This window comes from Macrobrachium rosenbergii, chromosome 20, assembly GCF_040412425.1.
Source record: "Macrobrachium rosenbergii isolate ZJJX-2024 chromosome 20, ASM4041242v1, whole genome shotgun sequence".
NCBI classification, from domain to species: domain Eukaryota; kingdom Metazoa; phylum Arthropoda; class Malacostraca; order Decapoda; family Palaemonidae; genus Macrobrachium; species Macrobrachium rosenbergii.
The window spans coordinates 28,800,001-28,826,395 of NC_089760.1; the positions used below are offsets into that span (position 1 = coordinate 28,800,001).

General features: G+C 36.6%; 1 protein-coding gene across 8 annotated transcripts in view; it reads left to right on the top strand.

The window, feature by feature from the left end:
- LOC136849181 (uncharacterized) overlaps nucleotides 1-26,395 on the top strand; it is a 1,024,479-nt gene that overhangs the window by 963,508 nt on the left and 34,576 nt on the right. For all 8 annotated transcript variants that reach the window (XM_067122296.1, XM_067122298.1, XM_067122295.1 and 5 more), the window contains 10 exons: nucleotides 5,522-5,591; nucleotides 7,244-7,317; nucleotides 9,568-9,767; nucleotides 10,270-10,448; nucleotides 13,216-13,351; nucleotides 13,997-14,092; nucleotides 15,568-16,072; nucleotides 16,351-16,964; nucleotides 18,881-19,025; nucleotides 19,362-19,574. In XM_067122296.1, coding sequence (XP_066978397.1) covers nucleotides 5,522-5,591; nucleotides 7,244-7,317; nucleotides 9,568-9,767; nucleotides 10,270-10,448; nucleotides 13,216-13,351; nucleotides 13,997-14,092; nucleotides 15,568-16,072; nucleotides 16,351-16,964; nucleotides 18,881-19,025; nucleotides 19,362-19,574 — 2,232 coding nt within the window. The remainder of the gene's footprint in view (nucleotides 1-5,521; nucleotides 5,592-7,243; nucleotides 7,318-9,567; nucleotides 9,768-10,269; nucleotides 10,449-13,215; nucleotides 13,352-13,996; nucleotides 14,093-15,567; nucleotides 16,073-16,350; nucleotides 16,965-18,880; nucleotides 19,026-19,361; nucleotides 19,575-26,395) is intronic.

Sequence of the window (26,395 nt, forward strand, 5' to 3'; positions counted from 1 at the left end):
ATATCATCTGTCATTCTCTTTCAGTGCTTAACAGAATAAATGAACGAAGGCCTTTACAAAAAGTAATAAAAGTTATGGAACTCTCAAACATTAATTTAGTAATTTATAGCCTTTCCATCGAATATTTAACGGTAGTCTGTGTTCGCATCCCACCCCCCCCCTCCCTCTGCCATTTTCATTCTTTCATTCTAGTTTACAGTTTTGCTTTCGATTATTTATGTACACTTTTACAGTGCCCTATTATTAATTTATTTGTATAGGCAGGGGCTATTCAAGTTATTCCTGAAATACAATTCCAGCAAGCATGCAGCAAACGCTTTCTAGCTGGATTTGAGCCGAAGTGGGTCATAATAGTAACCTGAACACCCAGTCTTGTTTTGGTCCGTCGAGGCACAGGTTTTTGTACTTTTGATTGGCCATTTTGTTACCAGGCCAATCAGTTTCCAATAAATATTCGTGTAGCTCCACAATTAGTAATACTCCGGCTGCCTATGTTTTTCAGTAAGCCCCTTCATCCCTTAGGTCTGCTTGTACTTCAACCGATTCATTTCTTCAAAATCTCTGTATAGTCCTCTGCAGACCACTCGAATTTTTCCTTTTGGTGGTTTTAATCCGTCAGTAGACTTTTCCTTCCATTGCTTTGTTTCCTTCTGTAAGGAATCATTTATTTTGTTCGTATATATGTGTTAATTTGAAACCGCTAAATTTTACTTGTTTCCTTGTACATAAAGGAGTTCATAGTACCTTTTTAAAGCAAAGGCCAATGCATTCGGCAACCAGTTGCTTTTGGGAAGCCTAGGTTTGAAAAACACAAGACAGAGACAGAAGGAAGTGCGAGGAAAAAATAGGACTTCTCCCCTACGGAAGTGACAGATAGATGGTCCAGGAAAAACAAAAGCTGGAAAAGATTCCAAAGTTGGCAGACGGTACACGATAAAATCATTCACACTAGCCCGGTGCAACCATTAATTTTATTAACGAGTGTATTTCTGTGTGCTTGTTATCACAGTTGTATAACAACGAAGTGCATATTTCATTAGTAATTGTCTGCAGTGTTCTTGATTATATATTTTTAAACTGGAAAACATATTTGTGCGTTTGAAACTGAGTTTATGAGCACCACTCCTTTTATGTATTTTTTATTTGCCTTTTCGTTTTATTTTCCTCTTATTTTTTTCAGAGTTTGTTTGTTTAAAGAAAATATCTGCACTTTTCCCTTCTATGACTTTTCAGGATGTTTACCGAATTTTAAATGCGTCACTTTTTACTGTGATTATTCTCTCTCTCTCTCTCTCTCTCTCTCTCTCTCTCTCTCTCTCTCTCTCTCTGTGTGTGTGTGTGTGTGTGTGTGTGTGTGAATCAGTACAATGGATGATCCAATTTCCAGTATAAATCATCCAATTAAAGGCTTCGGCGTGGCTAATAGTTCCTGCTTACCTACCCTTATGCCTCCCTCCCTCCAGAAAGGGTTTGAAATAAGGGACTGGAACTTCCAATCCTCTTCAGGAAGGGTCTGGAATAAGGGAATAGCCATTCCAGTCCAACTCGTTCATTATCGAACTTCGAGGTCTTCGTTCTATTCCAGGCAGCCCCGACGGAAATGGAGTATCAGACTCATGCAATTTCGATCGCTGGTTGAATTTGAGAGAGAGAGAGAGAGAGAGAGAGAGAGAGAGAGAGAGAGAGAGAGAGAGAGAGAGAGAGAGAGAGAGAGAGCTTCGATGTATCTTTTAAAGCTGCGATCCACATGCTGAGGAGGAGTTTTTTATTTGTCACCTTTCAAAGAATCATGGAATTGATTTTTTTGTCCTTGTGCTCTTCATTCTCTGGTCCGCATATATATATATATATATATATATATATATATATATATATATATATATATATATATATATATATATATATATATATATATATATATATATATACATATATATATTTCTTAAAACATCTTAAACCTACCCAGTACATGGCTAAAAAGTGACTAAACAGAAAAAGGCAAAACTACTCGAAAGCAAACAGAACAGCAGAGAAATTACAAAATAAACAAAGGTGTTGAGGACGTCTGGGCATTTAACGAGGGAACGAGTGCTTTAATGAAAATTGACTCTAAAGTCGTAAGCTCGTCCTCGTGTTGGGCTGAGGCTATTATTTCGAAGTTTTTCATATCAATTTGCGTTTTGCAGATTGCAGATGATTTCTTATATTTGATAATTCAGGCCTGGATGCTTTTTCATATCAATTTGCGTTTTGCAGATTGCAGTGTGATTTCTTATATTTGATAATTCAGGCCTAGACAATCTGCATCCAGGCCTGAATTATCAAATATAAGAAATCACTGCAATCTGCAAAACGCAAATTGATATGAAAAACTTCGAAATAATAGCCTCAGCCCAACACGAGGACGAAGCTCGTCCGACTTTGGGCTGAGTCAATTTTCAATTTTCATTAAAGCACTCGTTCCCTCGTTAAATGCCCAGACGTCCTCAACACCTTTGTTTATTTTGTAATTTCTCTGCTGTTCTGTTTGCTTTCGAGTAGTTTTGCCTTTTTCTGTTTAGTCACTTTTTAGTCATGTACTGTAGGTTTGTTTTAAGATATTTTAAGAAATGTAATTATAATTATATATATATATATATATATATATATATATATATATATATATATATATATATATATATATATATATATATATATATTATATATATATATATATATATTTATATATATATATATATATATATATATATATATATATATATATATATTTATATTATATATATATATATATATATATATATATATATATATATATATATTTTATATATATATTTATTTGAGTGTTTCCATGGCTTCATTTGGTTTTATTGTTTCGGTTTTTAAGTCTGCTGCCATGATTAATTTCTTAACATAAGAATTTCTCGGAGCATTCCCTGATTTGTCGGTGACCTATACTTTTCAGTTTCCCTTTCATTCAAGAGTTCATTCTTATTTATTGTAATCCTTTGTTAATACCTTCATGACTTTAATACATTCGTGAATCAACCCTTTACGACAAATATTTTTTTTACTCTATCACTTAAACTTAACCTTTGGTAAGCATCTGCCAGTTCACCAAATAAAATATTTTTTATCGAAAATTACGTATTTGGCTTCTTAAATAATTAAAGCCCTCTTTCTTTCCTTCCTTTTCATTTTCCTGTTTTCTTCGGGCCTGGACTAGAAAAAAGTCATCACGATGTCTGTCCCATTGGCCTCTTCGTTTAAGAAAAACCCTGTCTCCTGCCGCTCGCCCTTCCTCCACGAATCATTAGAATCGATGAAACCAATTTTCAGTATCAATTGTCTAATTAAAGGCTTCGGCGTGACTAATGCTCCCTCCGTCTTCCCTCATGTTCCCATTTTTTAGGAAGGATTGGGAATGAGGGGAAGGCTCTTCCCGTCAAGGTCATTCATTTTAAGACAGAGCTTCAATTTGCTCCTTTGATGTGACGCTTCAGACGCTCAGAAAAATTCGAATGAAGGATAACGTTTAGTTTCCGTGCGAGTAGCACCAAATATAAAATTGTTATTTATCAGTAACAGATTTAAGCTCTCGGAAAAATAGTAAGCCATAACGAAAGTAAAAATGAACTTTATCAAATTCTGTCCTACACTTTAATGTACCCAACGCCAAACACGCGCAAGACAAATGAAAATGTCATGTGGCGGTGTTTATGTGGTATTTGGAAGTTGACACGAATCCAAAGAGCTTTTCTTTTATCGTTTTGTGATCACCAGTTTTCATGGAAGCATTTTATATGTCATTCAAGTTGCCATAATAATCCTCATTTCCCCTGTAAGAGTTCATTCTCAAACTTTTGCATGAAACCGTTTCGAAGACCCATCCAGAGTGCAATAGCAGAGAAATGGAAGACGTCTTGAATTTCTGTTTTCCCTGAGAAGATCTCGTCACTCAAGGTATATGGATGGTACCAAAGGATGGAGAGCGACATAAGTTTAGGACAGGTACCAAATACGTCCCCCTGAAGAGTTGCCAACACGTTTCAGTCACATAAAATTCTTATTATCTATAGTTTCTTCTAGTTGTCCGGTGACACGAGCAGGAAAAGCACAATGGAAAGTATTACTATTTCGATTTAGAAAAAGTAAAGCCGTAAAAATAAAATGCAAAAGAACCAAACGGGACGACTCAAATATCAATTCAATTTCCAGCGTGTGCTTCTTCAATAAAGAAAAGTTGACGGCTATGAAATTGACGGGGGAAATTTTCAAAACTTTTGCAGTCAGAGAGTGAAGCGTGTATAATTTTTCGGTGTTAATCGTAAGGAAGCGAGGAACACCTAGAAAGTTCTTGATAGATGGGGTGGAACAGGTATCGAAAAAGAAAGGCCTCAGTATCCAGTGCAAAAAAATAACGTCTCAAAATTACTATGAAAACATGTTTCAGAAGTCATTTACAAATCAAAACTTCAAGAGCCAAAATATCCCTTGCTGAATATTGCTTTTTTGGTGTCTCATTAAAACTTGGAACTCGGAGGGCTGGAACATAATAAAATACAGGCCTTTACCTCGGACATGAAGATTTTTTAATTGGGCAGAATCATTTTTATTGCTTTATGATGTGAGAAGTTACCGTAGTTTGCGATTAATTTTTGTTAGAAGTACTTTTGCTGTTGTTAGTTTAGGATATGGGAATTTTTTCCCCACTTTTGGTGTTACTGATATGTTTGAAACTTTCCCTTTATTAGTTCTGAAACGCCTTAACCTTGGACTTCAATGCCGGTTTTTAAAAAGTTTTAAAAGTAAGTAACGAAAGTCGTTTCCCCCGCCAGCGTTAACTTTGGTCACTATTTGGTTGGGTAACCAGCTAATTGATATATCTGCCAGCATTAATCACTTTAGTCAGGTAACGTTGAGTCTGGTCTTTTTTTGGAGGGTGGCCACCAGTGAATGTCAGACAAAATCTTACATCATCAGCATCGTCGTCATTAAAATAATAATAATAATAATAATAATAATAATAATAATAATAATAATAATAATAATAAAGAGAAAAAGGAAAGCTGATCTGAAAGTAGCTGAATATTCCAGTTTTACTTTTGCTGTTAAAATTTAACATGTAGTTAGAGATTTGATAATAGAGAAGGTTTGTTGTGACAGGGATTTGTGAACATTAAATCTTGCCCAAATAATCATCTCAGATATGAAATTATGTAATGCATTGAAACACTCCCAGACTCATATCAGCACCATTTTCCATCCACATATTAGTTCGTTATGAAAACAAATGATAATAATACAGGTAGCATAATTTCCTCGTGGGTGGATGGCCACACACCACGTAATGCAATATTATGAAAACTTTTTCACACGAAGGGGAAGCATTGGGAGAATAGTTTTATGTTATTTCCATGCATTGTGTTACGCTCCGTGCATTAACGAGTCCACGTGGATTATATTTGTATTAATTTACATTTATATTTCGGTTATTTAATTTCCTGTTCATTGTGCTTTGCAGGATGGGATGGCTGGAGCGACTGGTCTGGCTGCAGTGCTTCGTGTGGCAGCGGCACGCAAGAAAGACGGAGGCAAGTGACCACTTTTCTTTGCAAATTTCTGTCGTTTTTATCTTGATTTTGCCAAGTCAAGCCTTTGGGAGTAAATGTATATTTTTGAATTAATGAGTCATTTTGTATAAAAAGGATGGGTTTCCCAAGAAAACACCCTCTACCTTATTCAATCCGTAACTGCTGAAGTGGAAGGACTTTATAAGAATGTAAAATAAGAGGGATCAGTGAGCAGCAGGTAGTATTTCCAGTTTTACGGACAAAGCTAGAAGGAATTAAAAAAAGCGCAAAGTTGGATAATGAAGAGAGTTCTTTGATGAAGGTAAAAGTAAAAGATTGTTTGAAATTCAGTGGAAGGACCTTGCATAGGTAAACAAAAGGGTGAATAAGGGCTAAGGAAAATGTGTGAGAGAAAATGGTTGCAGTGAATGAAAGTTAAAAAGAAATACTGATGGGAGAAAAGTTGTATTTCTAGAAGGATGTAAGTCCAAATAGAAAAGTTGGAGAAAATGGATCATAGACTAAAAGAAGCATTGGAGGAAATACTGAATGAGGGAAATGCCACAAAATAATAATAGTTCCTTTGTAATAAGGACATAAGTAATCAAGGTGGCTGTGAGAATTATATGCTTTTAAAATTAGCCTATTAACTTCACTTGGGGACGCATATGTTAGGATTTTTGGCTGAGAAAGCAAACTTGAACAACAAAATATATCGATTATATCACCGCTAGTATTGTAAGTTTTTGAAAATTATAGCAAAGTAATTTAATGCCCATAATCATGTAGAACTGTTTATAGTCAAATAATGTAATATTTGGTTTCTTTTCATTACCAGTTTGAAATCATTTCTGTTCTGTGTAGAGAAGTCTAGTTATAGCTAATGGAAATACAAAATTGTAGTCAGTTTTCTTCAAGAAATCATGTACACGAGAAGTACGGAGGTTGATTCTTGTAAATATAGTGTCGACTGTTTCTCCTGCAATACAGAAGTAATTGCCAGTACTCTGTCGGCTGTGTATCCTGAAATACACAAAATTGATTGCTGTTAGAAATTAATTACTTGTTAGTCCATTGGCACTTCCTCACCTTTGACCAGTTTCATTACATGTAAATGAATGCAGGTGCAATTTGTGTATTTCCTAACCTGAAAAAGAATGGAAAACGAAGAGAGAAGTAAAGCGGTGCTTACCCTTTCACATTTGCGCGTTCTTTCTCTCAGAAATAGGACAAAAATATATAAAATTTCGACTCGCTTCCCAAGTGATTTGGAAGTTTTCCATTTTAGCTTTTGCTCGAGAGAAAAAATGTCGATTAACCTGCGAGCAGAAATGAGATCTAACGTTGAATTAGTCTCCACACTATTAACGGGTCGCAGGCTATAGATCTAAGAGGCAGATTGTTTAGTAAAGCTGATTCATGAATAGCGTAAATTGATTTAGGTAATATATTCTTTGTGAATTTTTACATTCAGCTCAAACTTATGTAATTAAGTGGTAATTTATCTCATAAGAATAGCAGTAAATTTATAAGTTCCTGTTACACTTCAAAATGTTTTGTTACGGATAACTTTCTGTAACCTTTTATAAGGGATTTCAAATATGCTAACGGATGATTTAAAAATGAGGAAATTAACTGCGTTACTTATAAAAATTAACGTCATATATTTCCAGGTATTGTCTAAAGCCCGAAGGTTGCCATGGTTACAACACGGAGCGGAGACGCTGTAACTTCTTCTCCTGTAACGGTAAGACAGTATCTAAGCGCAGTAGAGATAAAGGTGACTTTCCATTTAACAGTCGTAGGAGTTCTAGTAATTTTTTCGTCAGTACTAATATACGTAAGCTCTTTTCCCCTTTGGGGGTAGTGCCGTCAGTGCACCTCACGCGGGGATCTGTAGGCATTACTTAAAGTTCTTTGCAACGTCCCTTTGGCCCCTAGCTGCAACAGCTTTCATTCTTCTTTCTGTACCTCCGTTCATATTCTCTGTCCTCTATCTTACTTACCTCCCTCTCCTAACTTATTTCACAGTGCAACTCCGAGGTCTTCCTCCTGTTGACACTTTTAAAACCTTTTTACTCTCTAACTTTCCCTTTCAGCGCTGAATGACCTCATACTTCCTAGTGCTTGGCCCTTGGCCTAAATTTAACATTCCATTCCATTCCATAAGTTCTTTTGTGTATTAAGAACTAAGTGATACCTGGTTTTTGAAAAGTCTTATAAAAGATGCCGTTTGATAAAATTCCCAGTACTTGCTAACATAACACTTTAGTGCTAACTAGGAAAATCGCCGTTATTTTTTTACTTGGAATCTTAAAAGATTTACAGCTTTACATTCATTTTTACTATCATTATTGTTATAATTGTCAAAAACGATCATTCGAACTCTATCATTAAAATATTTGAAGTCGTTTATTTTGAAGGAAGTACATCGAATAGTGGATATACAGAATAATTTTTTTGCATGGCCTATTACTAGAAAAGTATCCTCTAAATAATTCCCTGATAAAGTAAAATCATAAATTCTTGTTATTCAGGTGTATTCCAAAAGTAAGACCACTTTCTATTGTTCAGCCCCCTAGTTGGGTAGGCCGTCAGCGCCACCTCACGCGGTGTGCTGTACTCGAGATTTAAGGTTTTGCGCAGCGTCCTTTCAACCCATAGCTGCATCCCCTTTCATTCCTTTTACTATACCTCAGTTAGTATTCTTTTTCTTCCATCTTACTTTCCATCCTCTCTTAACAATTGTTTCAATGTTATTTTCAGCGCCGAATGACCTCATAGGTCCCAGCGCTTGGCCTTTGGGCAAAATTTTACATTCCAGCTCTGTTGTTCAGTTTTGAAATAATGGGAACAAATCTACATGCGATTATACTATGAATTCGATAAGCAAGTACTTCCTTGCATGACACTCGAAGTGACAGATACAAGAGATCTTGTTACTTCCATTTAAAAACAATTACACACCACAGTTAGCAACTTCTTGCTTGTCACCCTAATGCAAAATCGCAGTTAAATGCAGTAATCTACGGTTAATAACAACTTTCTAAATGCAGCTCATCACTCGAAAGATTTCAAGTAAATACAAAATTACAGTGAAGGAAACGTAACAAGCACTAGCTCATTACACTGACTGGAGCATGCACTTTTGACCCTAGTTTGTCCTCCGTTAATTCAAGCCACTAGAATTTTTAAATCCAAGTGTTTATCTTCAGCATGGTCACGGAAATTCTGTCTGTAATGCACAATGGCAAGAACCCAGTTAACTTAAAAAGAAACCGAAGTTAAAGATAAATTCATTTGAGGGCCCCTTCGTATTCAACAAAACAACCTTAACTTGGGAAATAATGTGAAATGTTTTTCAAAGGAATATCTTATTTAAAATTGCACCGTCCCTTTGTCATATTTAATGGAAAAAAGTATCCATCTGTACCATGGTAATTTAAACAGGTTCTAACCCTCCTGCTGGCTAATGGAAACATGATAAGTTTTACTTATCAAGGTAACAATACTACTCAGTGAAGAAAACGATATTTATAGAAAGGAAAGTCATTGCTGGTTCCTAATTTGTGCGAGAGGTTTATTTTGAAATTCTAATGCAATCGTATGAAAATACGAACAATAATCTTAGACCATTCAAGATTTGCTTGGTCTCCAGGGTACTCCTCAGTGTCCGCTACCTTTCTAATATTAACAATGGTAGCCATATTTACTTGAAAAAGAAAAGGTCAAAAAAGTTTCAAATGGCAAAAGTCCGGCCGGTGCTCCAACTCCCTTCCACAGTTGAGACATTTATCTTCAATTTCCTCGACAATTTTGGGGGCTTTTGTCGTTGTCCAAAGAATTCCAGAAGCAATTCGAGCAGCACTTCTGGGTCTGTAACTTTTATCCCCCTACTTCACGAAAAGAAGTTGGAGAACTACGAGGAGGAGAGGTGGAGATTTCGGCTTTAGAATATTTCCTTTACCGTTTATTTATATTCCATTTCTCATTCCAGGAACGCTGGACGTTTTGCATCTTCCAGACAAGCAGTACAAACCGCCAAAGTTCGGCTGGCGGGAATCGAGCACTCGACCTGGCTCGTGGAGGGCCGTTAAAAATCGACCACTTTTGGTCCACACGAAGGATATTTTTCCCGACGGCTTCCCGAAAGAGTTTTCCATCCTGATTACAATTCGACCTGATCTCGGGAATATGGTGAGTTTAAGCTGTCGTTTTTTTTTATTGTACATTTATTTATCGTTATAGGGAGAACCTTTCCTATGTTGACATCTTTAATTGTTGAAAACTTTAGACTCTCTTGAAATGGATTTGAAACATAATATCTACACAACTACTACTAACAATGATAACTAGCATATATTTCTCTATTCCTGGTATGAAAACAACAGATATTTTTAGCATTTCCAACATATCTCGAAAGTTAGTCGTCACCTATAAAAATTATATCAGTTAAAAACAGAAAGATTGTACTAAAAAAGTTAACTTTGTTTCGATATTCCATCTAAGTAATTTTCATTTTATTCAAATTGTATTTACAAGCCCATCCCCATAAAAAACGGCTTTTACAAAGTAGAAGGCCTTGTGATAGAAATAAAAAAATACTGAAAATTCTGATCAAAAACATAAAAAAGGCAAATAATAGAACAGGACCATAAAAATGCAACTCAGTAGATGATGTGTGATGACTTGTCCACAGGGCATGTTATTCATCATGCATCGTGCCTACGAAGGAGAGGTCTACCTAGGCCTTGGCCTCGGATCAGGTCTCGAGCTTCTACACACAGGGCCTACCACCCCCGATGACGTGTTGCAGATCAATGTGGCTCCTATCAATGTCAATCTCACCGATGGACATTGGCACCAGCTGGCCATAAGGTGAGTCACGATGTTACTTCTTTCTAACACTTGAATATACTTGTGGTCTCTCTCTCTCTCTCTCTCTCTCTCTCTCTCTCTCTCTCTCTCTCTCTCTCTCTCTCTCTCTCATCATCGCCACCAGTTAGCTCTAAGTCACGGAAATGGCTACGTTCCTTAATGTGGGTGAGATTTTGCGTAATTTTTGTTGTTTTGCATGTGATTCTCTCTCTCTCTCTCTCTCTCTCTCTCTCTCTCTCTCTCTCTCTCTCTCTCTCTCTCTCTCTCTTTTATTTTGCAACCAGACATTACTTTTCTTTCTCTGTTAAGCACTGTGATGTAGTTGCTTGTATACAACTAGTGACGGAAAGACATGCAGACAGAATCACTCAAAATATTTCAATAAATGTTCCATATCGTTTGCCCTAATGTAACATCAGTAATCAAAATGACAGTTGATTATTAATAATTCTGCTTTTGTGCTATGGATGAAAAATATGCTGTATTACATTGGCTTCAGTCACAAATGAAAATTCATTATATGAGGATAAGTCCATGCTCTCATTAACTTTGGAAAGGTCAGGCAATCTGAAGCTCTGTGAAACCACTGATTCATTGAGATTGATTATTAAGCAAATGAGGTCAGTGAATGGATGCCTGTTTCATCGACTGTTTCTGTGTGAGACGATACTTTAGTAATTATTGTTAATTAGCTGCTACAATCACGCTTTTTAATAACATTCATTGGGATTAATTGCCTTTATTGATTGGTGTGGCCTCTTTGTGACTAGTGGATTGATTTTGGCTTTTTGGGGGGAAATATTCGCTGTGGATTTTTGCTTCTGCATTTATTTGTTTAATCCTTTGAGCTTCCATTTCCCTTTTATACACATACAGGCACTTCAGGCCTCAGTATGGCCAGTTGGCCGCTAATGCCAATCTAGAAAGGTATGTTGAGTTTTAGGATGAGATTGCTACCCTCGTCTGCGTGATCCCTCTGATTATCGAGGGAATGGTGCCAAGGCATCAGCATTTATCGTTACTTACCCATCCAAGCGCTGGCCAGTATTCAACTACATTGTTTTAATAAATGAATACCCGCAGTTATGTTCATGAGTAAATACTGCATTTTTGACGCAGTATAAGGCAACAATAAAATGGTAGCTTTTGGCTGTTTACACCATAGTCCTCCTGCTAAAGAGGACTATGGTGCAAGCGGTCGAAAGCTGCCATTTTACTGTTGACTAGCATTGTTTTGAAAAAATGAGTGACCCATAGATTACTGTACCCAGTGACTCACCCACAAGCGCCAAACTTTAGAATTGTCCTTGTTACATACTCTTCCTTCTTTCCAAAGGATGGTATGTTGCTTCCTTTTCGATTAGACCATGGCTAAACGTGGCGATACATTTTTTCCGCTTAAATATTAAAATAATACCTTTCAAGGCATACTTTTTTCTTTGGATATAACCATACATTGATCCAACAAAATTAATCAGGTTTCATTGTACAAAAATAAGTCACACATGCTCGATTAAACATAAGTAAACAGAAAATGACAGTTTATTATTTACTATAATATTTTCATATAACATAAAATGTGAATTAAAATTGAATTAAAGGCAAATATCATTCAAAGAAGTTGAAGGTATTCTTTATTGTTCGATTTCACATTATGATGCTTTTTCATACTGGGTTTGCTAGTTTGTTAAACAATTAGTTGTACTTCTATAAATGAAAATCCATTGGAGGACCTCGTTAATATAATTTTAAAAAGAGCCTGTCAGTTAACACATGTATGTGGCAGAAAGAGAGAAAATTGGCAGCAACTTTTCAAACCAAACGATGAATTAAAACTGTATTGTGGTAGACAGTAAACATTTTCAGCTCGGAAAAATAATACACCTATGTATTTATATTTTAGTGAATGTTTATATATACAGTTAAAAAATTTATTACCATATGAGCGCTTTAAGTATATAGGCAAAAGTATATTGGAAAATATTAAGAAAAAATTATGTTTACTGCTCAGTCGTAATCGGGCTTTACAGAGAGATTCAAGTACACCCAATCCTTAGGCTTTCCATTTTACCTTCATTCATCGAGGTAACTGGTTGATGTTGGTGATTATGAATTATGCCGGCCTTATACCAGGACTTTTAGACACCCGAGAAAAATCATTTTACCTGAACCTCCAAAACTGACACGTAGACCGCACCCGCACCACGTGATCTGTGTTCATGCAATTTATCTGTCAGTTGACATTACATTGGGTTTAACCTTGTGATTGATGTGATTACATACAGGAAATATGAAATAAAGGCGAAAGCCATTGCAGACTTCTAGTAACTACGATGGAAACATAATATATTAACACTTAACAAAATAGCTTTAGAAGCCGATTTAGCATTATAAAGCTGTGATCTCTCCAACATCAGGTTGAGGTAATATGGATGCCAAAGAAGTTAGCAGACGTTCAGAGCATGCATCTATGCACGCTGTGATAACTGGGATAATACATTCAATGTTTATTATGCGCCAAGTGTAGTGTAGGACAAAAATTAATATATTAGCATCCAACTTTACTCCTGTTAATGCACTATGACACTCTCCCTGAATGAAAGCAATTATTCCTTTTAATTAATGTAAGCTTGATTGATTACCAAACAGGTTATTAATTTCATTTTGGTGCCTTTATAAACTGAATATCGTTGTTCTGTGTTGTTGACGTGTGATCATTATGAGACTCTTCTCCACATTTTTAAAAATCTTTTCCCGTTCTCTTCAGTGTCATGGAAGACAACGCCATTCAGGTGTATGTCGACTGCCGTTGGATAAGTCGACAGGTCCTGCGTCGATCGACTTTAGAAATCCCGATGGACACGCTATTGTATGTTGGTGGGATGCCTGGAAGGAGCTACGAGGTAAATTTAGTTTTAAGATAAGGGACTGTGTTAATAAAAAGGCAAAAGTAAAACCTCAGTAAGTGAGTAAAATTCTGATTGAAAACTAACACCACAAGTACGGAATACTGCCTAGAAACAAAATCATTCTGCTTGCTTCATTATGCAGACCCTGGGTGTACATTAACTTACGTACGTTATTCTTTGATGCCTATTCCTTTACATAACGCCAAGAATGATTTAGGGAGTATTGAATACTTGTATACTTTCTCTACAGCCTCTGCTTAACCACCTCCATTATAACATTCCTTTTTGTTATGCTTATAAAATTGTGAGACCCTAAATTAGACGTTAAGCTAAAGTGTGATGATGTGTAAGCAATTTTGTCAGTAGTTTTGCATACATATATATATATATATATATATATATATATATATATATATATATATATATATATATATATATATATATATAGTATATATATATATATATATATATATATATACATATATATATATATATATATATAGTATATATGTATATATATATATATATATATATATATATATATATATATATATACATGTATTATATTTATTTATTTATAATTCTAATCATAATCAAGAAAATATTCTTCCTCCTCAATATTCCCTCGGCACCCAACAGGGAGAAATGGAGCAGTTCATAATCAGCAGATCTTCCGATGCCGTGGCTAAGCAGTGCAAGCCGGAGCCGGTTCCCATCATAGACGAAACATTGCAGGTGAGTAGCCATTCCGTAAAAAGGGTGAGGTGGTAAGGAGCTACGAAATAGCGGAGCAAAGTTAGTAACGGAGCGGTCTTCCTCTCAAAACTAATCTCGAAGCGTTTGGAGTAGCCCCTGATTGGTGGGGTGGGGGCGGTTGGAAGTTATTTTCCAAGGTACCTTTACTATGTCTAGCGTCGATTTCAAATTTTGGGGTAAGGGGTTTGGTTTTGGTTTCAAGTGAGAAAATAAAATCATTATATCACTTAGAAAAATTGAGTATTTATTTTTATTTATGAAATACTTGAACAACTGTGAAAACATAAAATGGATCTTGACCAACTATCGTAGAAAGAATAGAATATTGATTTTGTATCTGACGCACGTGGCGATAAAAAAAAAATCAGATATATGTAGTAGTCTTCCAACAGAAAAGTACCACGTAGACTTTAGCTGTATATTAAGAAAACTATATTGGAAAACGAAAATTTAGAACACCCAGAACTCAGGCCATTCAGTAAGTTATAACATAAAAATTTGAAACATTTAAGAAAAATTCAAGACGCAGACATGGACTCTTCTTAGCGCATGAATGTGGCTCACCAGGTGGACGAAATGAGGGCCGATAGAAGGACCCCCGAAAATAAAAGAGGAAAAGTTGGAAGTGACAATCCTGTTATAATTAGGGTCGTCCACAAGGATGATTGGGATCCTTGAGATTTAATAGTAGTCATTTTTTCTATTTTTAAATATCGCCATTTTCGTGCGTGTCTTTGAACTGTGCCATCATTTCGTCTTATTCCATTGTATTTCGCCCTTGTTTACTCCATGGGATTATAGTCCATTCTTTGGAATAGTTGCATATTGCGATATTGCTGATAATTAATGAGATTTGTAGAGCTATTTTGTATTCGTTATTTGTATGATTGGGTTATTATAAATCTAGTTAACCTGGAAAAATGTGAATAACCTAATGAATATCTAGACAGTTTTAGTCATTAAAGTCATTAACGGTAATAATAAGGATTATTATGCTCTACTTACTAAAGGCCGATTCGTGAAGTAATGTTATTAACACTATGCTTTTATTTTTATATTACATTCTACCCTGTAGGGGGGTTAATGCCGTGAATGCGCCTCGCTTGGTGCACTGTAGGCATTACTTAAGGGTCTTTGCAATGTCCCTTCGGCCTCCTACTTGCAACCTCTTTCATTGCTTTTACTGTATCTCCGTTCATTTTCTCTTTGTTCCATCTGACTTTCTACCCTCTCCTAACAATTGTTCCATAGTGCAACTGCTTTGAGGTTTTCCTCTTGTTACACTTTTCAAACATTCTTACTATCAATTCCCTTTCATTGTAGAATGACCTCATAGGTCCCAGCGCTTAGCCATTGGCCTAGATTCCATATTATATTCCAGATTACATTCTGTGAATGTAGATTTTGGCATTTTTCAATTATACTTTAAGTAAGCAAATAATATTTGCAACCAGGATACCGGTCGACCTCTGGGACTTGTCATGCAGCAAGAACAAGAACAGAACAACCACATTTTCCCAGTCGTCCACCACCCATACAATGGAGGGGCCTCGGACGAATACGACTACGACCACTATGACGAAGGAGGAGACTACGAGGGAGAATACGATAACGGTGGTGAAGAGTACGACGACTTAGGTCCGGACTCGTACGATAATTACCCTAATTACGTGTACGACGACTACGGAGATTTCGAAGGAGACCGAATTCCAGGCACATCCGACTGGGAGAGTCCTCCCTCCACTTATGCAGAGGAAGTAGAGGCCCAAAGTGCAGAGACTGGTGCAGAAGAAGACAGGCGCAGCGAGATGAAAGAAATGCCAGGGAAGGGGACGGAAGGGGAGGGGGAAGGAGAAGGTGGACATTTCGAAACGGGGATTCCTGCCGCCTCTACAGGGGCTACTGACGACGAGGATCTTATCGAAGGTTCAGGAGTACTGGAAGGGAATGGAAGATTCGGTAAGTAGGAACTTATGTTACCTGTAGTGTCAGCGCGTTTTGTGATTAAATGTAAACTAATGTGCATAAAATATTAAAAATTAAATAAAGTTTTTACTTGGAAAACTGGTTAAAATACTTAACAAATGGTTGTGTTCTCCAGTGGGCTGCTTGTTCGAGAGTAAGATTAACATTTGCTGTAAGCCGTTATCGTTTCACTACAGATAACGTTTTTTTCTTGTTTTAAGTATTTTTTGTTTAGTCTGATGTTACATTACCTGCCGTCTTCATTTTGACAGTTTTGACTTGGTCCGTGTGGTCTGGTTGTTCTACATCCTGTGATGGAGGCGTTCGCATCCGGTCATACAGGTGCCTCCCAGGTCAGGTAAACCTCGAGGAATGCGTCCACTCTGGAATTGAAACGCAGGAACAGAAAGCCTGTAACCTTCAGCCATGTCCATCAACAACCCCGGTCAGTCATTTACCAACGACGACTACAGAAACCCCGACCACCCCCACGACACCACCAGTTTTGGTAGACACGGAGTCTCCATCTCCAACGCTCTGGGACCCTCCGGAGGAAGCGAGAGTCCAGTACCAGAAGGAGATCATGATGCAGAACATTCCCTACGTGACGACAACCAACGTCATCCTCCCATCCGTCACGACGTCAGATAACGGACATCCTTTGGGCTCTGTTGTCACTTCTCCAGCTCCTCCCCCTATAGTAATGACGACGCCCAAGCATGTCCAGATGCATCCTCTGTTCCCCACGACGGTTATCAACGCTGGAGGTCCAATGGAACCCGTGCAGGAAAGAAGTTACGTCAATGACACGCAGCGGTTTTATTCAGAAACTAAACCATTAAAGCCTTTGAAATCGGATCTCTCGGCCTCTAAATCGGTTTGGCAGGTAAGAGCCTTCAATATTATTTTCACATATGTTTTTGCACTGGCAAAGGTTAATAGTTCAAAAATGTGGCGCACGAAAGCATGTGTGCATATTTTCTCTCTTATGTATAGCAGAGAATTTTAGCTCTTACTTGTATAATGGTTGATGAACCCAAAGATTCAAGTTGATAGTAAATTAGAAAATATTCTATGACCATTTGATTAAAGAAGTTTTGCTTAAATTTTTTTCTGCATATTCCCAGTTTCTCTTCTTGCGTTATCGATAATTTGAATTTCAAATTTGACTGGAATATATTAATGCTTAGCCTTATTTCATCTATAATATCAGGAATTCTTTCTGCATTTCAGCATATATATAGAATAGAGCGTGAAAAATTCTCTGTCGCACATTACACATATATAGCAAGTCTTTTTAATTTCCTACTTTCACTCTTGATAAGGGGTTTTTCTTTTTCTTTTTCCAGATGTTAAACAGATTAAATGAATGCTCTTGTTCCTTTCTAGATGTCAGTCGTTACATAAAATGTCGTAGAAAGTACATTTTTGAAGTAGTTAAATTGTTTCTACTCATTTCAGCTGTATTAGTAAAACTACATTGCAATTTATAATTCAGAATAACGGTTAAAGATGTATGAAACAAATTTCAGTTACGAATAAAAAAAAAACCTGTCAAAAGCTTTTGTGAAAACAATAGAAGGAAAAAAGGCGCAGACAATTAGCCTTCGCAGATAAAATACGTGTCTGTTTAAAATCCCGTTTACAAGAGCTTTTATGAAAGAATAATACTGTATAAGGCAAGCGACGGCCGGAAAAAAAAAGAAAGTTAGAGGAGTGGAAAATGTCAGTTTTAGATCCACATCCATTTCCGAAATTACATTTCCACTTCAGTGATCAGGTTTTGCTCTCCCACTCGTCTATTTCGTCCCTCTGAGTAAACAGTCATGATGTTCAAATAATGATCGTTCTAGACTTGCCACGTATCAGTAATTTCATTGTTTATTTCGTGTATTAAAGTATTTCCTCTCTTTTTCTATTTAGGACAGTTGGGAAATCATTTCATGGAACATTTGTTTGATTGTTATACATTTACAGTATGTTTATGTGTCGACTCTCACACACGTTTACATGCGTGTGTGTCGACTAATTATTCACACCAGCAGTTGGATGCACATGTTTTATGTTTGTAATATACTTTTAGAATATTGAGAATATAAGTGTCATAGGTATTATTATGAGAATAATAATAATAATAATAATAATAATAATAATAATAATAATAATAATAATAATAATAATAATAATAATAATACATTCAGAATGAATGGTTTTATTTTTATGCAGAAGATTCGTAAGTGGCTGAATAAAAAATTTCAAATTTGAACATCACTTTTCGAAGAAATAAATATACCAGACAATTAGCGTCTCCTTTTCGGTGTTGTGTATTTTTTTTTTTTTTTTTGCATCGTGATAAAAATGAAATTGCATTTTTGCAGTTTTGTTCTCTTTCTCTGCAATATCAGGAAAAGAAATGTATAAAAAATATGAAAGCTAAAAACTCCTGCATTACTGATCCTTTACTGACAGGAAGATTTTTCTTTTCATTTTCATTTTCTGCCAGTACAAATGTCATTGACCTCTTCGTCATCTCTTCTCTTCTGGTTATTATCAAGAAAACCAGAGTCTGCCAGACAGAAACTTTTAATTAGAGCCTCATTTTAGGTCGAGAGTTTTCATGGTTAATATTTTTTCTCGCGATCCAAATATTAAAGTGCCATCGTTACTCCCTTCTGAATTTTATAGACAATTAGTGTCTATAAAATTTGCTGGAAAATTTCCCGCTTTTTTTTCTGCTCCCCCGATACAAGTGTAATTGAATCCTCTGCCATTTTCTTCTCTTTTCTGGATATTTCCCAACAGCCACAGGTGGGCAGAGACCTAAACGAAGTTATGCCTCCAGGGGAAAGACCCTCCGCAACAGCCAAGAAGACTGCGTCTTCCTGGAACCGCAAATGGAGTTATCACTATCACCACCAGCACCGCATGCGACACCATCACACAAAACGTAAGATGAAAACAGAGACTGATAGACACTTTTGATCTATAGGATGTTGATACTTTAGTGACTAGCATTGTTTTTGCTGTGAAACTGTAGGGTAATATTATAAAAAAATAGAATTACATTTTCTTACTCTACAATTTCAGCTCTTTACACCTTTTTACGGACTACTCCGTCACGTTGTTGCGACATTTCAAAAGAAATGGACATTTTCCATAATGCTCAGGTGATCTGATTTCTATCTGCAAACTTTCAACCTCAATATTTTGATAAAAACCACTCGGAGTCAGTTGCCCGTGGCAGACTAATAATTCATGCCGAATGTCCTTGTTATTTCAACAGATCAGTTCATGCAAAACGAGCGAGAATGCGGAGGGGGCTGTCTCAACGGGGGAGTGTGTGTTTACGGAGGCGTTTGTCACTGTAGGGGAGGCTGGAGGGGCAGAAGATGCGAGCAGGCAGACTGCGGACGCGGCTGCATGAATGGAGGCGTCTGCATTGCGCCTGATACGTGTCGCTGTCCGCATGGTTACACGGGCACCTACTGCCACGATGGTGAGTACTCTGTCTATCTTGGGTATGGGTTAGTGGGTCTTCGTTGCGTTTTTGACTCCTATGAAAGGTTAAAGATGATATCTCCCTTTTGATAGCGTTGTATGTCAGCTCTTTGACTTTCTTGGATGATCTGTATATAGAATTTACACTTGTTTGGATGACACACTTTCTCATAGCTGGTTTCGATTTTATATTCTCGTTCAACCGAGTTTGATATTGGTGTTCCTGCACATAAGATAATTTTGTTTATCTGGTCAACGATTCAAACATTAACGCCATGCAGAAACTTAACTTTCAGTGCAAAATAATGTTATTTGATACTGGTAATAATATATTGCTGTTTTCGTTCCAATTGCTTGACTGCTGAAACAATGGTGTTTCTAAACTTTCTCCACATAGGGATGAGTGTAGTGAATCATGAAATACATTCACCTTATTTTATTTTTTTATACCATTGGTAAATGCATTATTAAAACTAGTGTTATGTAGGTGAAAATTGTTACTGCCAGGTGAAGGCATGCTAGGTTAAGTTAGGTGGTGTTCTGTTTTCTTGGTATATTTCCGGCAAGCATGCCAGGATGAAAATAGTTTCAGTGGCTTGGTAGCACATAGCTCCATAGTCTTCACTGAGTGAAATCCGATCATTCGCGTTCTGAAGTCGAACTAGAGAGAATTACCTCCGAATATGTAACGATAGAGACTTGATGAAGAGGCTAAAATTGTATTTGACCGAGACTATCACGTAAGTAAAGCACGTTTCTCGTACCAGGTAACTTTTGCTACCAAACTCTGCACCCGGCAGTAAAATTTAGCAACAAGACGGCTACAGCACCTGTTTGGTCGCCTAATGACGTTCACTACTTTAACTCTGATGAAAAAAAAATTAATGTGGATTTGTGCAGTGTCTGGAAGCAGGTAGCTAAAAGAAGCGAGAGAAATGTCACACGGCATTTAGGGACTAGAGTTTTCTTAGCCTACGTGAGCAAAATATCCTAGAATTCAATTTCTCATCTTTTCGACGGCGCGTAAAATTTTATACATAAAATGTGACTCTCCATATCATCTGAAGAAAATGGATATCTTGGGTTTTGAAGATGTGCCATTTTCTTGTGTGAACGGAACACCTGGAAGAAAATTACCTTTGCGTTGGGAGATCCACTGTTACGATGACAGTTTATTCAAGGTGGAAATTGGGTAAGGTGATGCATGGACGACCTTTGAAATGGTTTTCTTGTAAATTTTTGCTTACATGTTTCAAGAGGAAGATCTTGGTGATGATATCCGCATACTGTGTTGCTTCATTCTTTCATATGCAGAATATTAAATTTATTTTCTCTGTAATTTATTATTATTTATAGTCTTAGTGTAGCTCCGTAGGGGGGTAGTGCCGTCAGTGCACCTCATGCGGTGCACTGTAGGCATTACTTATGGGTCTTTGCAGCTCCCTTCGGTCCCTAGCTGCAACTCCTTTCAATAACTTACTGTACCTCTGTTCATGTTCTCTTTCTTCCATCTTACTTTCCACCCATTCTTAACAGTTGGTTCGTAGTGCAACTGCTTTGAGGTTTTCCTCCTGTTACACCATTAAAACCTTTTTACTGTCAACTTCCGTTTCAGCGCTGAGTGACCTCATAGCTCCCAGCGCTTGGCCTTTGGCCTAAATTTTGTATTCTGTCTATCTATCTTAGTGTAGCCTGGTATCCATTTTTGATGACCCGGCTACACTAAGATAGATAATTTTATATTTACGTCTTCCATGAATGTGAACAGTGTGAACAGGAGTTGAAGTTGACTGCCTGCTGAATGCTATGCAGATAAACGTTATGTAAAGGTAAATATGGATGTTTGTCTGGTCTCCGTGCTGTATGTGAAAACAAATACCGGGTAATGAATGAAACACATTTTTGATACATACAGATGCTCTAACTGTATTGTAAAAAAAAAATGTGATGGTAATATGCTGTACTACTCAATGGCTCACAAATAGTAAAAAAAGTGTATGCAATTGGAAGGACAGTTTATCGTAGCGTTTCATTGCACAAAAAAAATGTGTATTTCTATTACTTTATGTTTTGAAGAATATTTTCCATAGCATGAAAAGTAACTTGACACGGAACAATCATCTGTATGTATGTATATATATATATATATATATATATATATATATATATATATATATATATATATATATATATATATATATATATATATAAAGTTGCAAAACAAGTTCTCAATAGAAAATCTTATTTTTCTTCCTTGACGAATCCTTAGCATGAACACTAACCCCACACAGAACAGTCAGATAAATATCTTTCAAAAGTTTTCACCAGAGCATAGTAATTGCTTTTCTTCTAACTTATGTTTTAATGTACAGTAGCCACCATAAAAAAATATTAAACTCTGTATCGCAGTTATTCGTTATAGTTTTGGATTGCTAAAAATATTATTTATCTGTAATGCTGTTTCCTTTGCAAAGTGTAATAATTTTTGTTTCTGGGTAACGTCACCTTGTCATAATATATGTTTTCTTTTTCTTTCTTTCTTTGTTTTTTTAATGCTGTGATGAATTACAACTGGCAGACAAACTGAGTATCCTAGCATGAAATATCTCTAAGAGCGAATGAGGTCAGCGAGGCAGGGGTGCTCCAGCCTTGAAGTGTACAAAACAAAAAATATAGTTGTATAGTCCGTTTCATATACTAGAGTTATTATGTTTATTTAAAAGACAAAATTTCATTGATAACAACAGGATAGTGCTCAGATTGAGTATAGAATCGTTAGTGTTTTTAAAGGTGTCTTATGTTTCATCTGTAGTTTATAACATAATAGGTTCTGGAAATACCCTATCTTGAAAAAATGCTGGTAGTGAATTTCATGGTTATTTGAGATTTCCTCTGTCACCTCGTGAAAATATTGTTCATATTAATCTTCCAGGATGTCTGTGGAAATTGAGAGACTCATAAGATAACTGCAGACAGGAAAGTGAGGATACAGTTTTTTTTTTAATCTTCGAACATATATTGCTCAATAATGAGACATCTGGCAACTTTAGAAAGGGGAGGAGCTTCAGTCATATTGTGTTTGTTTTTTGCTTGACCTCCTATAACTTTCAATCATATTCTACGGTTCTGAAATCATTGATACTTAAATGCAGTAGTAAGCTTTACAGTATTCGTTCAAGTTGTAATTTGCAGCGACAGTTCTGAGCAAAATAAACATTTTTCGGCATAACCTACCAAGTAACCTTACACACATGAATTTGTGACACCACAATGAACGGAAACGCGATCTTCCATAATGAAATCAAGAGTTAAATTTGAGCAATGTCCAACAAAAAACCTGGGGAACAATAAAGGAACGAATGCAATGTTATGATGAGAGAGAGAGAGAGAGAGAGAGAGTTGCTGTTGTGTAAGCCTAGGCCTATATGTAGAGCTACTCATTTCATAATTTTTTTTCTTTTAGAGATTGAGCGATACTGTATTTGTCTAGTATGTTTTAGCAATGGAGAGAGAGAGAGAGAGAGAGTTGCTGTTGTGTAAGCCTAGGCCTACATGTAGAGCCACTCATTTCATTATTTTTTTTTTCTTTTAGAGATTGAACGATACTATATTTGTACTGTATAGCATGTTTTAGCAATGGAGAGAGAGAGAGAGAGAGAGAGAGAGAGAGAGAGAGAGAGAGAGAGAGAGAGAGAGAGAGAAACTATGGCAACGTCAAGAAACATCCAGTTAATTGTGTTTTCCCGCCGAAGTTATTGCGCTACTCCGCACATCATAGAGAACGCTCTTGCAGATTTAAATAGATTTGGTCAACCTACCCCAGCTGTCACAACATTTACTGCCATTAATTCCAGCCTACCTTTAACACCGTGAAATACAAATATGAATGTGTAAAAATTAAAGAAATTATCATTACCTCGTATGATGATGCAATAATAAGCCTGTTCATAACAGAAAACGAGTAAATATTGCTGTTCTGATAAACAGTACTACACCGAGATATCCATGCACTATCTTTTAGATCTCTATGAACGAAGTCATCTGAGAAATTCTTGTTACTTCGGACATGCATGGTGTTTTTAAGTATCTGAACGTTTTTGTTTTGCAGATTTAGCATATATGATATAATTTGCATTGCATTTTCATATTATAGAGTAAATTTACCGAGAATATGTGTTTTCTGTAAGAAAAAAATGAAAATTCGATGAACGAAATCTAATGAAAACTGTATCCTCACTTTTCTTGCCGAGTGTACATTCCTGAACTTACATCTTTGGCATTAACCTTACAGAGCCTTTAAACTGTATTTGACAGTCTCAGACTTTGTAAAGCATTCGTATTTGGCTTCAAGATTTACAGGAATTCCATAGACATTGCACTCATCCGCAGGATATCTTTTAATTGTTGTAAGGATCAACGAGACAGATTTCGATGTTTTTGGATACATGTCAAGATGTGGCAGCGCATCATAGAACATGTGCAGACATCCAGAACGTTCACGAAACTGGCGTCCATCCTTGGATAGACATAGACGACTTTGGAAAAAATATTTAGTAAGACAAGTAGATATCCAGTAGATGAGTTACGGAAACACCCTGTGATTTGATGACGCAAATAGATATAACAAGGTTTAATTAGATCTTCTTCTTCTTTCGACCTTATTAATCCCACTGTATAGCAGGGTCGGCCGTTCAAGCCAACTTTTCTCCATCTATTTCTATTCCTTGCATCTTCTTCCCCCAGTCCCACCTCACCCATATCCCTCCTCACCACATCCATCCATCTGATCCTCAGACGCCCCACACTCCTCCCCATTACTGGCATGTTCTTAGCTCTCTTGATTGGTTCCACCTCCTCTCTTCTTATTACATGGCCATAGTATCTCAGACAAGCTTCCCTAGCCTTCTCCTTTACATTACATATACCACACATTCTTCTTATATCTTGACTCTCCCTCACAAGGTTTAATTTGAAGTGTTGGGACAATGGAATTTAATGAGATGTAAGTAATCGTCAGGAGGCTTCATTCGACTTTTATAACCATACGATTTAATCAGAAGTGTATTTGACAATGAGGGATTAATGAGACATGCCCACACATCTCTGGGATTAAAAATTTAATAGTGAAGACTTCTTGAAAGCTTATAAGATTTGTGTGTACTTGTTGTATATTTTGTGTACGTCTTCTGTATATATTTATATCCATTGTAGAGGTTCTTGGGTTAAGATCATTATGATGATGAGCAAATACTCTTACATTGAATGAACTCGTGATTTTGATTTCTTGATTTCCAAAATATAAAATAGGCGAAGAAAGCTTCCAGTTCTTTCCAAAGCTTCGAGCCTCGTTAAGGAGAACGAATCCATTGCTTGCCCACTGTGCAACCGTGACTCGGTAATAACCCTAAGGCAGATAATGAGCGTTTACACGGAATTAATAACCCTAAGGCAGATAATGAGCGTTTACACGGAATTACATCCATTGTTATTTCCACTTAAAATTATATTATTAGATGCTCGGTGGATCAAGAGCCGATGCTGGTCCAAGCTTTACTAAATCCTAACAACGAAGTAATAAGAGGCTTAGTAACGCTATTGTGGACGCTCGTCAAAAACCTTAACTTCATCCTATGGCCATTTAGATTCCTTCTCAGCAGAGCCGTCCAAATAGGCGTGGAAGTACAAAACAATACCGTTTAAACAGTCGTGTTTATGGCTCCTTCCGTTGGCTGCTCTCTGAATAGAATGCGCCAGACTGATGTCCATCATCCTAAAGACGCCGCCAGATTTAATGGTTAGCTGTCGCAAGGATTAATAGGAAATGCCATTGCCATCCATTTCCCGTTAACCCCCTCCCCTCTTTGTGGTGTACTCTGTCCCCCTCCCCCCCTCGTTTTTGTGTGCTCTAATTTTGGGCCCTTCAGTTTCGTTGTTTGTGTCTTTTCATTACTGAGATCCGCTCTCAAGCTTTGTTGGCTTCGAACAAAAAAAAAAAAATGGGAAAAAATAAACTGGTTTCAGACAGAAATTAATTGCTCTTTAAATGGAGTTCTTTGGGAAATAAATGAGATAACTCTACGAACACATGGCATGTTAAAACATTTTTCTCAGTTGTGTTGCTGCAAGTGATTCCTATGCCCTGTTTCTTTTTGTATTTTATTCTTAAGAAATTTCACTCTTTATTTGCTCAAGGTATGAGTTGATAAGATACGGGAATAGACTTAAGTTACTGAAGCTTTCTTAGAATGGCCGTAATTTCCAAAGACACTTAATTTTCAGCCTTATAGTTTAGTATATAATTATTTCCCTACTATCAGAGCGGAGGGGGATGAAGAAAGATATTGCATGGTTACACTAATTAGACTTCTTAGAGAGAGAGAGAGAGAGAGAGAGAGAGAGAGAGAGAGAGAGAGAGAGAGAGAGAGAGAGAGAGAGTTTATTACGCCTGAACATGAACAACAACATGCTATTTTGAGCTATTCGTTGCATTCAAAGTGCAGCCGTATTATTTCTTGGGAGATTTTCATTGTCTGAAAATCGGGCAGAACAATTTTATTTGTCCTTTACTCAGTTTAGCAGAATGTCTTTTTATTTATATTGTTACTTTTATTTCTCGCTTATATTTTCACTTTCCTTGTCCTAGTTATGTTCCTTCATTTTTTCCACACATGGGTCATTCCATTTTCCAGAGAATTGCTGAGAATCTGCGGTCAGTATGAATAAAAATACGGCCGATAACTTTTAGGAGATTACCGAATCTCCTAAATATCCAAATCTCGACAACTGCACAAGGACAAATATTTTAAATATTTCTGTGGC